Genomic DNA, 17,478 nt, shown 5'->3' on the forward strand with positions numbered 1-17,478 from the left:
TGGCAAGCCAGCAGGCCGGCGTCATCGCTGAAATCACTTGTGTGAGCCGCACGACACCGTGATTCACCTGCTGCTGGCACTCAGCCTCCCCGGCCCAGGGAGCCGTTTGACTCAGGCTTGTCGCCGAGCTTGGCAGAGACCTGTATTGCCGAACCTTCAGTTTGTTCCTGAAAGTAGGAGCCATCGGTGCAAACAGGGGATCTGTTCACACCATCGAAAACTAGGCTAGGCATTACCAGGCCGCATGTTCAGAATTCATTACACTATGGTTTATATGGAAAATATTTTTTAAATGAAATATTCTGGATTGTTTTTTACACAAACTTACCTTTATGCTACTTTGGCTAAGGGGAAAGCAGTTGGCTTAGCTTGAAGTCTACATCCTTTCCCTTAAAAATTGCAAGTCATTAGAGAAAACATTTTTTTTTAACAAAAAATGATAGCCTCCTTCAGTAAAGTGGACAAGACGGAACTTATAAGCTAAAGGTGGAGAAAGGATAAGCAAGAAAACACTTTAAAATGCCATGATGAGAATTAAGCAATGTTTTGACATATAAAGTAATTGGGAGAGGCCATTTTAGATACCGCCCTTATAGCTAGAGAGGTGTAGCAGATGGGATGATCCTAAATTGGAAGACGAGATACAGGCTTGTGCTGTAAGTGCCTGAGAGCGAGGGAGCATTTCCAGTTCTCGGAGAACTTGAAAGGTCTGAATTGGTGGGCATGAGATCCCACATAGGACTTCAGAGAGAGGCTGTCAACTTTGAAAATCAGTCTTCAAATTCTAGAGTAGATATTTTACTAGTATTTTGCCCTGGTAACAGAAATACTTTAGCTTGCTAAAAATGGGAATACTTTTTTCCTCTGCATTCCCTCTAAGCATGGCTATTCTCCACATATGTTAAATAAAAGTTTAAATTGGTACACGTGATTCTATTTCTAGAAGGAACTGTATCCATTGAAGACTTGAGATTACTACCTAGGCACAGATTGATGTCTGCTGGTTTCAAGATCTGCATTGTGATTGCAACTGCTGTGGATTATTTTACTTTCCTGATTAATTTTATTTTTTTATTGATTTCCGAGAGGAAGGGAGAGGTAGAGAGAGATAGAAACATCAATGATAAGAGAATCATCAATTGGCTGCCTCCTGCATGCCCCCTCACTGGGGATGGAGCCCACAACCCGGGCAGGTGCCCCTGACCAGAGTCAAACCCGGGACCCTTCAGTCCACAGGCTGATGCTACATCCACTGAGCCAAACCAGCCAGGGCTATTCCTCTAATCTTTTTTTTTTAAATATATTTTTATTGCCGAAACCGGTTTGGCTCAGTGGATAGAGCGTCGGCCTGCGGACTGAAAGGTCCCAGGTTCGATTCCGGTCAAGGGCATGTACCTAGGTTGTGGGCACATCCCCAGTAGATGTGCAGGAGGCGGCTGATCGATGTTTCTCTCTCATCGATGTTTCTAACTCTATCTCTCTCCCTTCCTCTCTGTAAAAAATCAATAAAATATATTTAAAAATAAATAAATAAAAAAATATATATATTTTTTTATTGATTTCAAAGAGGAAGGAAGAGGGAGAGAGAGATAGAAACATCCATGATGAGAGAGAATCATGGATTGGCTGCCTCCTGCAAGTCCCCTACTAGGGATCGAGCCCACAACCCGGGCATGTGCCCTTGACCAGAATCAAACCTGGGACCCCTCAGTTCACAGGCTGACGCTCCATCCACTGAGCCAAACCGGCCACAGCTATTCCTCTAATCTTATTCCACACACCCGTTGTCCCATATCAGTGAGACAGCTATACCATCTTTCCACAAGTAGAATTACTAAATCGTTATCTAGGACAAATGAATTATAATTTTCTCTTATATCTAAAAATGACATTAGAGTGAGTAACTTCTGGTCCTCTGTGGAAGCTTCCGATAGAATACAAAGTGACTTTGTAAATTGGGATCGTGTTTATCAGACAAAGAGGGAAGAACATAGTTACAAGATCAGTGCACAGGAGGGGCCAACAAGGACTGGAAATTACACTTGACTCTAAGGCAGCAGTTCTCAACCTGTGGGTCTCGACCCCTTTGGGGGGGGGGTCAAAGGACCCTTTCACAGGGGTCGCCTAAGACCATCGGAAAACACATATATAATTACATATTGTTTTGTGATTAATCACTGTGCTTTAATTATGTTCAATTTGTAACAATGAAAATACATCCTGCATATCAGATATTTACATGATGATTCATAACAGTAGCAAAATTACAGTTATGAAGTAGCAACGAAAATAATTTTATGGTTGGGGGTCACCACAACATGAGGAACTGTATTAAAGGGTGGCAGCATTAGGAAGGTTGAGAACCACTGCTCTAAGGTATACCTGTATTTAGTATTTAGTAGTATATTGGTGTTCTTGAACATCAAATATGAAAAAAGATTCTATTGAAATAGAAGGCCGATGTGCTTTTTTCCTTAGGTCCATCACAGCATGAGGTAAATCTTAAGATTCTTTTAGGTTTTTTTTTTTAAATGTTCTTTAGCTTAGAGGAAGCAAAAGATTAAGAAGGGTTCTTTTCCGATTTAATTTGTTCTATGTTTTCTTTTCTACTTTCCCCATGTAGATTAGAGTCATATGTTATCCTTAAGTAATGGCAATCTTACCTGCAAGGTAAAAAGGCTTAGTTGAATTCTATATTAAACAAGGCTTTCTTAGCATTCTACTTTGATATATCTAAGGGAATAACTCATAGGGAATGTCTGTAATTGGTTCACTATGAAAACTGAGCAAAATGAATTATTTAAACAGTTTAAGTTGCATTAAGAAGATATGTCTGGACTGGAGAAGAGAATGTAGTATCCTAATTGTGAGCAAGGCTCTGTAGTCAGGGTGCCTGGGTTTGAATCCCAGCTCTCACCTCTCTGCTACCTCTCTGCTATTTTTCTCCTTTATTAGACAAGGGTGCTAACAGTCCTTTCTTACTGAGCTATGAGGTTTCATTCAATTGTCTAAACACACTAAATATTAACTCCTCCTTTTTTAAAAAAATATTTTGTTATTAGGGAGGATTCTAAGGCTCATTCTTTAATTATCAAAGTCCTCCGATCTCTTTACTTAAAGTCTTTAAGAATCCATTACAGTTCCTTTGTTTTCTTCTTACCTGCTCACAATGTTGCTGCCTCTCTCTCAGGACTTGCAAAGGTGAAACAGTTTTTATGTGTCCATCTACCTTCAGATGGCTTGCATACTTTGGAATTCAATTCACCTGGTTGGTTTGCCAACTCAGTTACAACTCTTTCACATTTTAAAGTGGGGGTGACATTCTCTTGTATTCTATCTGTATTCTAAGCTGAATTCTCCCCATACCTGGGATCTTTAAACATGAGAATAATGTTTACCTTTGGAAATGAAAACTTTGATTGGGGATAGAGAATTGTTGACTTGCATTACTTGCACTTCTGGTTCTAGTTCCTTTTCATTATTAGGATCTTGAGGTGGCTCCTACTTAGTTCGCATAGCTGAGTAGAGATACATATTTAAGGTTACGCAGTCTGATTCTGATGAATCCTTGGGTTCTAGTTGGAAAATTTTCATTCAGTTTTAGAAGCTTAGATTTTGATAAAAGTTTTGTGTTCAATTGCTACCAATCCTCCCTTCCTCAATCTCTCTTTCCTTCCCTCCCTCCTTCCTTCCTCCCTTCCTCCTTCCCTCCTTCCCTCCCTCTCACCTCTTTCCCTTCCTCCCTCCTTTCTTCCCTCCTTTCTTCCCTCCCTCCCTTCCTTCCTTTCTTTCCTTATCTCTCTTTTTAAAAAATATTTCGAATGCTTCGAATTTTAAAATTGTCTTAACCTCTAAATGTTTCACTTAAAGTGTATTTAGCCTGGAAAATCATCACCAACTGTAAAGTACTCAGGGAACAGTACTCCGAGTCAGTAACATTAACATGCTAATTATGGAAGGCATTTGAAAGAAATACTGTACAATATCTTGGTTGGTAAAAGACCTATTTGGATTTTAAATGTTGAAGACTTTCAGAACTGGTATTTTGAAAGATAGACTATGCATACATATCAGGAACTTAAATTTGAATGAATGAATTAGCATTTTGAGTTTGAGTAAAATCTTTTGCTGCTGTGGTGTTAATGCCATCCTATGACAGCTTTAAGTCTCTTTTTTTTTTTATTTCTAATCACATGGGACTGAATTTGGATTTACCTTCAAATTTGAGCATTTTCTTTTATTTTTGTCATTTTCATTATATTCATTAATATTAGAAGGACCAATTTTGTGGTCAGAGGCATATTTCGTCTTTTGCCTTTGAGTTTATTTTTGCACCTGTGTACAGTTCAGCAAATGACCCGTTTTGATCTACTCTATTTTGAGCATATTCCTAGAAGAATGGCATTGTCTTTCTATGTGACATTGGTATACAGTGCAGCTGCTTAACATGGCTCTGAGAGGGTTCTGTCACTGTCCACACGGTCCCACCAAGGCGTGTTTGGGCTACCTTGCAGACCTAGGGACATACTCCCAGTTTGTCACGTGAGGCAAGGGGAGCGATTTCTTGAGTGAAGATCAGTTTTTATTTGATAGGAATGAGGATGGGCCCAGGCTGTGATAACCACAGTGAATGTGAAACAAAAAGCATCGTTTTTTTGTGTGTGAGAGAGAAAGCATATAGGGTCATATGCTTGAGGCATATGAGACTGTTGAGGCAGCTAGTTAGGTTCTAGAAGCACTTGATATGAAGGAGGTGGAGAGTAGTAACACGAATGTATTGAAGACCTGCTGTGTGTCTGGAACTCCTACTTGGTGTTTTACTTTTATATCTCATTTGATCTTCATAGCAACTCTTGTGAGATGATTATCCTCATTTGACAGTTTCTTTTCTTTTTTCCTTTTAATTCTCACCTGAGAATATATTTTTAGTGATTTGAGAGAGAGAGAGAGAGAGAGAGAGAGAGAAACATCGGTCAGTTGCCTCCCATACGCACCTGACCAGGGATTGAACCAGCAACCTAGGTATGTGCCGTGACCGGAAATCGAACCTGAAACCTTTTGGTGTAAAGCGTGATGCTCTAACCAACTGAGCCACCTGGTCACGGCTAACAGTTTCATTTGCATAAAGTTACACAGTTATTAATTAGAATTGGTTTACCATGGTATAATAAAACATTTGTATTTTAAAGTAGTTGTAATTTTAGGCACCTAAAATAGTGCTGCAGCAAAATTTTTTATTTTCTAATTGCCATATGTTTTATCTTCATGTTACTATATCGATTTTTAAATGATTTTGAAATGTTAAAATAATACATATTCATGATGAAAAATTAAAAACCCATAAGAAAGCACAAAGAATACAGTAGAAGTCATCTCTTTACTACTTTGTGACAACTACTGTTAGCATTTTGATGTATGTTTGTCCATGCATATATGTGTTTCTGGTATATATTCTCCCTCAGACCGCACCCAGGTCCCTTTTGACATCTCTGCAGTGTCTCTGAGTCTCTTTTTCTTCCAGACTGTGGAATCTGGTGGGCTCCTTTAGTCACTGTCTGCAGTGGAGTGGTTCTGTAGGCAGTCCTTGATTCAGGCACAGGCCTCTGCTCCCATCAGTCATGCCAAGTTAGCAGGGTTAATGATTTATGAAACCCTTCCTGTTTTTCTCAAAAAGGCAATGGACCACGATGAGACTAATGGATATTTTTAAGACTTCCTGGACTATTTAGTACAAACACTTAAATTGTTTCTATGTTTTAATTTTTATTAATTAAAAATATTTTTATTGATGTAGAGAGGAAGGGAGAGGGGATCAAGCCAGTAACCCAGACATGTGCCTTGACTGGGAATTGAACCCTGACCTCCTGGTTTACAGGTCGATGCTCAACCATAGAAAGTAACATTGTATATACATTTTTGTTCCTATTTGGTTTTTCTTTAAGATATTCTAAGAGGAATTGCTAGAATGAAGGGTAAGTACCTTTTTTAAGGTCTTTGATACATATTGCCAAATCGCTGCCCTTCCTGGCAATGAAGGTTTTTGTTTTTTTAAATAAGCCAAACTGGAGTTGACCAATCTGTTTATTAGATTTTAATGAAGTTATTTTATGAATTTAATATGCAAATAACTATATCAGGTGGAGAATAAGGAGGTATCCCTAGCTTTGAGCAGGAAGTTATTCAGCTGAAATAATAAAGACAGGCTACAGGAATTCATAAGGAACCTTAGAAAGCACTATAATTCTGGACTGCAAAAAATAATTCCTCACTTGAATTTAGGCACAAGGTCAAGATATAGACTTTAAAACTACTGTTTTCCTCATCACAGGTTAGGGAAAACCCAATTCCTACCTCCAATTTCATGGGACCAGGCCTAACCTTGTGTCATAACAAGGCAACAGGAGTTCACCCTGAACAGAAAGATGCTGTGGTAAACAGTAATAGACCCCAAAGGATAGCTCTACCGAAATCCCTGGAAGTAGGCGAGCCCAGTGAGGTCAGAGGAACCTTTAAAAGCAGAGCTTTCTCCCAGCTGAGGGCGGAAGAGGAAGTCAGATTCCTAGAATGAGAAGGACTTGAGTGTTTTTTGCTGGCTCTCAGATCCAGGCCACATGCAAAGGCTGGAATGAGATCTCGAGAGCTCAGGGCAGATGCCAGCTGACAGCCCGAAAGGATCTCAGTTCTGTAACCATAAACGGAATTTGCCAGCAGCCTGAATGAACTGAGGAATGGATTCTTCCCCAGAGTCTCCAGAGAGGAACACAAACCTGCTGACACCTTCATTTCAAGTTTGAGAGCTCAGTTGAGCCACAATGTGCCTAGATATGGACCCACATAAACTGTGAGGTAGGCGTGTTGTTGCAAGCCACCAAGTCACAGTGATTGTTTACAGAAGCAGCAGGAGACTCAGATAATGACTATGGGAAGAGATGAAACAAATCATTTCTTTATTACTAGAATAAAAGATTCGTAATTCTGTGTATTCGTCCATAGCATAAAGTGCTGGTGATGAAACAGACTAAAAAAGCAGTCATCATAAAAAAATATTAGCAAGTTCTGTGTTTAAAACTGTGGTTTTGTTGTTTGTTTATGCCCTTAATCTTACCACCTATTATTGAAATCTGCATATATTTCATTGCCTTATCATTTTTATGCATGTTATGTAAAAATGTGTGGATCTAGTTTCTCAGTTAATGTTATGGTAATTTTCTAAGCTTATTAAATAATCTTAACAAACATTTCTTATACTTCAGTAATATTCTACTTGATTCTGCCATACTTTATTTAGCATTTCCTTGATAATCTCTGATAGTGAGTTTTTTTTTCTGTGATTGTTATATTCCTTGCACTGGACAATTTCAGGCAAATAAATATCTATGTCAAACCCTAAGGAAATTTTCAGGTAATAATTATGTTAAATTCACATTGAATTACAATTTTTTGAAAGCTGGATCTTAAAGATGGTTATGGTTTTATCAGCACAGCCTACATTGAGATATTGCCTAACCATTTAATCTATTCTTGGCTTTAAAATAAGATCTGACTTATTTTTATTGTACTGGTGTACATTTTTTGATTTTGAAATTTTGAGTAGTAGTAATGAATAGATTTTTAAGCCTTTTGAGTTGTAATAAGTATTTATAAAATCAATTTTGGAGACCATAACAAGTTTTACATTGCCTTTGAAGTCAGCAGTAATAAAAAGTGTATATACTAAAGTAAACAGTGATGTTTTTTATTCATTTATTCATTCAACAAATATTTTTGAATATCTACTACATGCCAGACACTATATTAGAGACTTGGGATATAATACTGAATAAAATTGTCAAGTCTGTGCTCTCATAGAATCTGTGTAAGAGTGGGGGGGGGGGGGAGTGAGGGCTTATAAGGAGACAATAAATATAAAGAACATATGTTATATCAGGTGGAGAAGTGCTTAGTATAAAAATATAGCAGGATATGATGATAGTGACAAAAGAGTTACAATTTTAGATACTTAAGAAAAATGAAAATTTGGTTGAAATGCACAAAGGAATAGAAAAACTACTTCAACAATATAAAGAAATAAGAAAATAGTTTATTAAATAATACTTTTATGTTTGTTTTTTTTCACATAGATTTAAGTTTGGCTTGTAAAGTACCCAAATGTTCTTTGTTCTTTTTATAACTAGTTTTGGTTGGAGATGTTTGTTGATTTGAAGTATATTATTAATTCTGCCTTATTTTCTTTCTGTGAGGGGCATCACAGTCTTTTCTCTATGTTAATTAATGAATTAATCAATTCCTTGAAATATTTAGTTAGTCCATAGACAAACAAAAATTCCTAGCATTGATTTTACAAAGGTGGAAAGTACATATCGCCTTCAGTTAGTAAAGGTAAATTATTTTATTTTATTATTTTGAAAAAATATTTTTTTTATTGATTTCAGAAAGGAAGAGAGAGGGAGAGATAGAAACATCAATGATTAGAGAGAATCATTGATTGGTTGCTTCCTGCACACCCCCTACTGGGGATCCAGCCCAGAACCCTGGCATGTGCCCTGACCAGGAATGTGACCCCTTGATTGATAGGTTGATGCTCAACCATTTTGCCACACTGGCCAGGCAAGGTAAATTATTTTATAAGAGAAGTAGATGGCAGATAAACTATTTGCTTATCTCTATTAACTAAACTATTTGCTTATTATCATCAGCATTTATAATAAAAATAATTTTAATGTATGACTGTTCAATAGTCATTGATAAGTTTTTAAGCATATTAAATAGGTAAAGTAACTTTTTAAAAAGAAAATAAGATTTATATAGATAAATGGAAAGTGGTAAGTATATTTTGTGAAGCAGTAAAGGAATTAAAAATTTCAAGTTCTGGAAGTTGTTAGATAAGACTAGCAATAAAGAAAAATACTGTTTCAAACAAAGGAAATGTTATTTTCAAATAGTCTCTCTTAATCTCTCTGTCTCTCCCTCTTTTAGAAAATGGGTTTGGATGACTTGGAAAACTTTATTTTATAAAATATCTAACTCCCTAGGATCTAGTCAGTAGTAAATTTGGATAAAATTCTCTATTAGGCCTTACAACATTAAGCAATAAGCTCCAAATGACACTGTTGAAACTTCACAGCTAGTGTTCTTAGTTTGTAATATTTTTAGAACTTATGTAAATTTTGTTAAAATATCTTTTTTCTTGAAGATATAACTTATGTGAAATTTCAAGATATGCTTTAAAGGTAAGATAAAAGAACTTGAGAGTAGGAATTATCCTTTCTACCTTATTTGTAGTCCATTGTAAAGCCTGACAGTTTTCCAGAGAATTTACTCATACATTAATAAACAATATTTAGGAAATTTCCAAGTGGTTGTGCCCTATGTTAATACTGCATTTTTTTTTTTTTTCAGTTTACAGATATGATCCAGCCCTGTACTGAGTTACTTCGGTTAGTCCGAGTGAACGTTCAATAATGAGTGGTGCAGCTTTGGGACTCGAGATTGTTTTTGTTTTTTTTCTGGCATTATTTCTACTTCATCGATATGGAGACTTTAAGAAACAGCACAGACTTGTAATTGTTGGAACACTGCTAGCTTGGTATCTCTGCTTTCTTATTGTCTTCATACTGCCTCTGGACGTTAGTACGGTAAGAGGTGAAACTGATTTTCACAATTTAAAAGACAATTGTAATCATATAGCATGTTTGAGATATGTTAGATCGAAGACTACTAAATTATGTAAGGTTACACTTATTTTCAATTTAAATGTTATATGAATTTGATCACTAAAAAGCCTAGCCAGGAAGCTAATTTGGGTAGATAGGTTAGTACACTCCAATATCCCTAAAGTTCTGGGTAACCTTTTGATTTTCATTTTTAAACCATGTATTTGTCGCTTTAGACAATATACAACCGATGCAAGCATGCTGCTGCCAACTCAAGCCCTCCTGAGAACAGCAACATCACAGGCTTGTACGCAACGGCCACCCCAGCTCCAAGGTATTCTTTCTTTTTCCCTCCTTTCCCCCCTCCTTCCCTTCCCTTCCCTTCCCTTCCTTCCTTCCTTCCTTCCTTCCTTCCTTCCTTCCTTCCTTCCTTTCTTCCTTACATATTGTAGAAGGCAAGTTGTTCAAAAATTGTCAGTGTTTACCATCTGGATTTTATATTTATAAAAGTTTATTCTCATTCTTTACTCACCCCCTCCTCCCACCTCCATCCTTTGCTGGTAGACTTTTAATTACGTCGTATTTTGCTTAAATTTAAATATCACATCAATTTAAAATATTTATTGTTGTGCACAAGGCCTTTTAGTAGATGCTAATGAGAAACTTCAGAAAACTTAGATTTTTTAATCCTGCTTCAACCCCTTTTAGAATGTGATTTCCAAAAGCTATTTTTCACCTCAGCTGCTCTCAGACCTAAAAAATGGGGCATGCATTTTCTCTTTTGCCTAATATGCAAGGTCAAGTATTAAAGGACAAGAGGGTAATTTTATATGTGGGATATTTCTTTCATATATCACATCATTTGAAAAATCATTGGAGTTTTAGACTGAAAATGAATAAAGTTCAAATTATCAAAAGGTTTTATTGAATTCATATTAATTTTCCAAGCAAAAAATCTAGTGATCTAGTGTTTTTTTGTGTATGTGTATGTTTGTTTACCTTCAACCCTAAGATGAATTTTTTTATTTCAAAAAATGTTAAACATGTTTTTGCAAATGGGTCTTATTGAGAAAACTAGAGGCCCGGTGCATGAAAATTCATGCACTGGAGGGGGCGTCCCTCAGCCTGGCCTGCCCCCTCTCACAGTCAGGGAGCCCTCAGGGGCGGGAGGCAACCCGGTGATCAGGGGAAGGTGACGCCCCATCACACCTCTGCTGCTGCCAGTGCCAGCAGCGCAAGCCTATGGTGGCCCTGGTTACCTGAGCCTCCGACGGCCCTGGGCGGCTGGGGGCTGAGGGGACTGGGGGACTCGGAGGCAGGCACGTGGAGTGGCCAGGCCTGCCTGGGGGCGGGCCCAGTCTTGCCACGTGTGTGCTGCCCCGGCGAGGCTGAGGGGACTGGGCACCGCCATCTTTGAGGGAATGGCAGTCAATTAGCATATTGCCTCCTTATTGGCTGTGAGCGCAGCCATCTTTGAGGGTGGGGCAATCAATTAGCATATTCCATCTTTATTGGCTATGGGTGCCGCCATCTTTGAGGGTGGGGCAATCAATTAGCATATTCCATCTTTATTGGCTATGGGTGCCGCCATCTTTGAGGGTGATGCAGTCAATTAGCATATTCCCTCCTTATTGGCTGTGGGTGCCGCCATGTTTGCGACAGCATGAGGGTCAATTAGCATATTCCCTCTTTATTAGATAGGATTATGTGGAAGGTAGGAAAGAAGTGTATGTTTATGCCTGTATTGCATACTTTTTTCAATCCACAAGATACACTATTGAAGAGAATCTAAAGAACATGTGGCCAGAATTAGAGTAGATGGTAGCTCAAAGGACAAAAACACATTTAATTGTAAAAGGTAAAATCCAGCAGAGAAATCTCATAATAGAAAAGACAAAGAATGGCAGACTTTCTTAGGAAAACATTTTAGCGTAACATTAGTTTCTCATCATTGATTTCAATGCTGCCTTTTAATTTTTGCACTGAAAATTGTCAGCTCTCTTCTGCTCGTAGCAGTTACCTTCCCGAAAGAATTACACAACTGGCCAGACATGGCTAACTCCCAGCAGCATGGGTCGTTTACTGTTCAAGTGCACACTGGCTCAGAGTGAAAGCTAATAAACGTTGAATGTGTTTTTTGCCCATGCTTTAAGGAGTATTTGCATGCTTCTTTGTGTGACTTTTATTTTTTAAGTCTAACTCCAATAAGGGTAAATTTAAAATGTAGGCACTTGCCTTTGAAGCATCATGAAAAATTGGACATAAATCAGCAGCAGTTGTGCATATGGAAAGCGCTGGGACTGAAGGATACCCTTACAGTCTAGAAAGACTGTTAATGGAAGAATGTATGGCAGAGGTCCTCAAACTTTTTAAACAGGGGGCCAGTTCACTGTCCCTCAGACATTCCACACACGCGCACTGCGGGCCCGGGATGAGTCGGCTGCTAAGCAGGACAGGCAGTGGCGGCAAAAACACCTGGTGGGCCGGATAAATGTTTTCGGCGGGCCGCATGTGGCCCGTGGGCCATAGTTTGAGGACCCCTGATCTAGGGCAATGATGGCGAACCTTTTGAGCTTGGCGTGTCAGCATTTTGAAAAACCCTAACTTAACTCTGGTGCCGTGTCACATATAGAAATTTTTTGATATTTGCAACCATAGTAAAACAAAGATTTATATTTTTGATATTTATTTTATACTAGAGGCCCGGTGCACAAAAATTTGTGCACTCGGGGGAGGGGGGGCTTCCCCAGCCCGGCCTGTGCCCTCTCAAAGTCTGGGACCCCTCGGGAGATAACGACCTGCTGGCTTAGGCCTGCTTCCGGGTGGCAGAGGGCAGGCCCAATCCCTCGGTGCAGCCCCTGGTTGGGCTCAGAGCAGGGCCGATTGGGGAGTTGGGGCGTCGCCCCATCATGTACAGAGCAGGGTGGATCGGGAGGTTGCGATGCCACCCTCAGTCACGCTCAGGGTAGGGCCAATTGGGGGGTTGCGGCACCACCCCCTGTCATGCACAGAGCAGGGCCCATCAGGGGTGTTGGGGCTCCGTACCCTGTCACACACAGAGCAGGGCCGATCAGGGGGTTGAGGAGCTCCCCGCTGTCACTCACAGAGTAGGGCCGATAGGGGAGTTGGGGCACTGCCCCCTGTCACACACAGAGCAGGGCAGATAAGGGGGTTGGGGCGCTGCACCCTGTCACACTCAGGGCAGGGCCAATGGGGAGGTTATGGCTCTACCCTGTCACACACAGAGCAAGGCCCATGGAGGGGGGTTGGGGCGCCACCCTCTACCACCCACAGAGCAGGGCCGATCAGGGGGTTGGGGCGCCGCCACTGTCACACTCGGGGCAGGGCCGATGGAGAGGTTATACCCTGTCACACACAGAGCAGGGCCTATCAGGGGGTTGGTGCGCTGCACCCTGTCAAACACAGAGCCGCAGGGCAATCGGGATTGGGGAGCTCCCCCCTATCAGGCACAGAGCAGGGCTGATCAGGGGGTTGGGGCGCCTTCCCCTGTCACGAACAGAGAGGGGAGGATAGGGAGGTTGTGGCGCCGCCCCCTGTAACACACAGAGCCGCAGGGCAATCAGGGGGTTTGGGCACTGCCCCCTGTCACACTGATCCCGGTGCCGGGAGCCTCACTGCTCTGCTGATCCCGGTGCTGGGAGGCATATTACCCTTTTACTATATAGAATAGAGGCCTGGTGCACGGGTGGGAGCCGGCTGGTTTGCCCTGAAGGGTGTCCTGGATCAGGGTGGGGGTCCCCACTGGGGTGCCTGGCCAGTCTGGGTGAGGGGCTGAGGGCTGTTTTCCGGAAGCGGGTGACTGAAGCTTCCAACCGCTCCTTGTTTTCTTTTTTTCTTTTTTTTTTATTCTGGGCCAGCTTTAGCTCTGAGGCCTCACTGCTGAAAACATTGATACAATGTTGCTAAAGCCCGGCTGAATGAAAGCCGGTTTCTGGGGTTTTGTTTATCTTCTTATTTGCAACATAATACATAGTATCTTAGAGTTGTAGCTCAGAGGCCGGCAAGTGATGAGGCGGGGAACGTTGGAGTCAGAGCAAGCAAACCTCATGTTCGCTTCCAGCTGCCTGGCTGCCGGCCGCCATCTTGGCTGACAGTTAATTTGCATATACTCACTGATTAGCCAATGAAAAGGGTAGCGGTCGTACACCAATTACCATGTTTCTCTTTTATTAGTGTAGATATTTAAATGCCATTTAACAAAGAAAAATCAACCAAAAAAATGAGTTCGCGTGTCACCTCTGACACGTGTGTCATAGGTTTGCCATCACTGATCTATGGTCAGATACACGTATCGTCAGAAAATTCCAATTAAATTGTGTATAGATGCTGGCATATGTCTTCATAGGAGTTATGCCAGAGTAACTGATTAGTTAGTATTTCAGTTTCCAGAAATTAAACACCCAATGTCTTTCTCTTCCCCGCTCCCCTTCCCCAAAATAACCAACTCCACAAATGGGGTGAGTGTGTATTTTAAAGGTAATCATCAGTATTTAAGGGAATCATACCAGAGATTTAATTTCACAATGCATTTGTTTTGAAATACAGTTGCATTATTAGTCTATTGGGTGAACATTGGGTCCCAAACTGTTTTGTTCCCGTTGTGTGCGTTTGCTTAGTTTGACAATTAGCTTTGAATTTTATATAAAAATCTACAAGTTAGAGTCAATAATTTAAAATCTGAATGCAAATAAACTTTGCCGTATACAAATTAATTATATAATTCATTTAGTCACCATTTATGATTAATTTGCTTTAAATTGTTATCAAACAGTCCACATCCGTGTTTCAAGCCATGGAGTTACATTCCTGATGGAATCATGCCAATTTTCTGGAGGGTAGTATACTGGACATCGCAATTTTTAACATGGTAAGTGGTAGTGAAGGATAAGATTTTTTAAATATTGGCTAGAGTAAAATGAGAAGTGATTATTTTTCATTGAACCTTCATATTTTAGAATTTACTCATGTTACTTATTTTTTCCCTAAATTTTTTTCCTTTCCCTTTCTTCTTGTTTAAGTCTTTCCCATCTGAAAAGAAAAGAAATGAAAAGAAAAACACAAACAATAAATAGAAACTAGAAAGAATAATTTTTCTTGTCACTGTTCCCTTCTAATTATTGCTTTCTCTCTTGGCCTTCTCTATCCAATTCGGTCTTTTCCCAGCTCCATTGTTGTGTAAAACTGCTCTTTCGCAGGCCATCATCGCCCTCTGCTTAGCCCAACCTTCTGCATTTCCTTCATGGGCTCCATTTCTGTGTCCATTTCCTAAATGTGAATGTCCCCTAGGGTCCCACGTGTGGTCATCGTGTTACCTGACTCTCTCTGCATAGCTCTAATTATAGCCATGGTCTCATTGACCTGCAATGCATCGTTCCAAATCTTTTTTTCTACCTGCTAGAGCTTTGTCCTTCGGCTCTGCTGCAGACTCACACTTCACTGCCTACTGAACCTTTAAAGAAGTCGGCAGGCAACTGAGCTCTAAAACGAGAGGTCTTAAACATCGAAGAGCAAACCCACGCAGCAGGGGAGCGTCCTGCCCCTGTAAATTGATGCTCCGTGAACTCAGCCGGCCCGGCCCTCGGCTGCCAGACTTTGTTTCTTTGTTTCTCCAGTCTGCTTGCTCTTCTTCCCACAACAGATCTTTCCAGTCATTTCCAGCCTCTGCTGTTCCCCTGTGACTCTCATATCGTAGAAACATTACCTTCTCTCCTTGACCATCATTACTGTCAACCTCACAGTAAAGATAAAAGCCATCAGATGGCAGCTCTTTTAGCTTCTCACCAACAAATGTACCCACCTCTCTCCCCATCTTTCCTTCCTTCCCCACTCTTAACATTAATCCCTTTTCCTGAAATATGGACCCATTCCCTCCAGCTCCTGTTACCTGTACTCACCTGTGCTTGGCAAAGCATGCACAATTCTCTCACCCTTAACAAATAAAAAATAAACAACAACAAAAAAGTTTCTTAAATCCCAACCCTCTCTAACTTTCTATCTTCCACCTCAATGATTTATTCCTTACGACAGTTATATTTTTTTTGGAGACTGTGTAATTGAAGCATAAATTAGTGTAGAAAACTGCACAGGTTTTGTTTGGTTTGACTTTTTTTTTCAAAGTGAGCACACCCGTGTAGCCAGCACTCAGATGATGATAAAGAACATTGACCAAGTCCCCAGAAGCTTCCCTCATACCCCTCCCCCCTCCCAGGCTTACCCTCCCGAAGAGAACCATGATTCTGACTTCCCTCACCATGGATGAGTTCTGCCTGTTTTTGAACATAGAAACAGAAGTATACAGTATACATTTGCCTCTCATTTTGCTTATATATTTGGAAGATTCTTTTCTGTTGTGTGATGTGTACTAGTATTCTTTTTCATTTCTATAAAATATTCCATTTTATGAATATATCATAGTTTATCCTACCCAGCCAAACTTCTTAAATGAATTGTCTGATTTAGTGCCTCCATTTGCTCACTGCTTGCTCTTTCCTCAACTCACTGAGCTCTTTTCTGCCCCCATTTTTCTACTCACACACACATTTCTTAGTTTACTTGACCTCTCGGCAGCATTTGATTCTGTTGTTCTCTCTCCACTTTAAAATGTGCTTCTCCTGGTTTCTGCGCCGTACATACTCCTTGGTTTTCTTTCATGCCTTTCTGCTGTTCTAGCTGAGTCTCCTTTGCTGGCCTCCCCTTTTCTTGCCTTTCTACCTCTCCTTTAAAACTAGGTATTGCTCAGGGGTCAGCTTCGGTCCTTTGCTCCTCAGTCTCCATACTCACCCTTGCAGAACTCATGTACTGATCTTACTTCGGTACCGTTGATATGGTGAGGACTCTGAATCTATTTGTATTTCTAATCCTGGCTCCTGAATTAAGAATCTGGATAGCCAACTACTTCCTGTGCAGCTCCTTGGGGATGTGTCTTAGGAACTTCAAAATCAGTGTATTGACAACGAGTCTTCTCCTCTCCTGTTCTTTACCACACAAATAGTTCCAATTTTGTTCCTCTTAAGTGCATTCTGCATGTTGAAGCCTTATCAGTCTTTAGGAAACTAAATTTGATCATGTCTCCTTTCGGTTCAAAAAAATGGTTACTCTTTACTCTTTGGATGTAGTCCAAGCTCTTCATAAAGGCTTTCAAGCCTTTGTATTAGACTCATCATAAATCACTCACTGTTATATCTTCTGCTGGTTACTGTGGCCTCTGTTGTTGCCAGGAATGTGCTCTGTTCTCCCCCATATTTAATATTACAAAAATATTCAAGTTTGTTTGGTATTAATAATTACTCAAAATTATATTTGTGAAAAGAACTATACACTAAAATTAAGATTCATATATTTCTGGTATTTGAAATTACAAAGACATATCAAGTGTTTTTAATCATATGTTTTCCAACTGTCTAGGATTCTCTTACCTTTTATGCAGTCATATGCAAGATCAGGAGGGTTCTCCATCACGGGAAAGATCAAAACCGCACTGATTGAGAATGCGATCTATTATGGCACCTACTTGCTGATTTTTGGAGCATTTCTAATTTATGTAGCTGTAAACCCACACTTGCACTTAGAATGGTAAGAAACATTATTTCTGTGTGTATTTCCATTTTATGAAATTTTTATCTCATATTTGTAGGTGTAAACACATTTCATCAAGAAACATAAATTATGTGCTTTATAGATTCCTCAGAAAGAATATCTGAATAATCCATGTTACTAAGAAGAAAAATATGGAATAACATCCACTATTAGTTGAGGATTTGAAGGTCTAATTTTTTCATATAAAATGTTAGCCATCCTTTAGGGT

At 39.9% G+C, this 17,478-nt stretch overlaps 1 protein-coding gene across 2 annotated transcripts in view; it reads left to right on the forward strand.

Annotated features, from left to right (window-relative positions):
* LMBRD2 (LMBR1 domain containing 2) overlaps positions 1–17,478 on the forward strand; it is a 48,064-nt gene that overhangs the window by 942 nt on the left and 29,644 nt on the right. For both annotated transcript variants that reach the window (XM_070411832.1, XM_070411830.1), the window contains exons 2-5: positions 9,400–9,635; positions 9,890–9,987; positions 14,446–14,541; positions 17,079–17,246. In XM_070411832.1, coding sequence (XP_070267933.1) covers positions 9,462–9,635; positions 9,890–9,987; positions 14,446–14,541; positions 17,079–17,246 — 536 coding nt within the window. In that variant the 5' untranslated portion in view covers positions 9,400–9,461. The remainder of the gene's footprint in view (positions 1–9,399; positions 9,636–9,889; positions 9,988–14,445; positions 14,542–17,078; positions 17,247–17,478) is intronic.

This window comes from Myotis yumanensis, unplaced genomic scaffold (genome assembly GCF_028538775.1).
Source record: "Myotis yumanensis isolate MYYU_CA2020_CCGP unplaced genomic scaffold, mMyoYum1.0.hap1 SCAF_4, whole genome shotgun sequence".
Classification (NCBI taxonomy): domain Eukaryota; kingdom Metazoa; phylum Chordata; class Mammalia; order Chiroptera; family Vespertilionidae; genus Myotis; species Myotis yumanensis.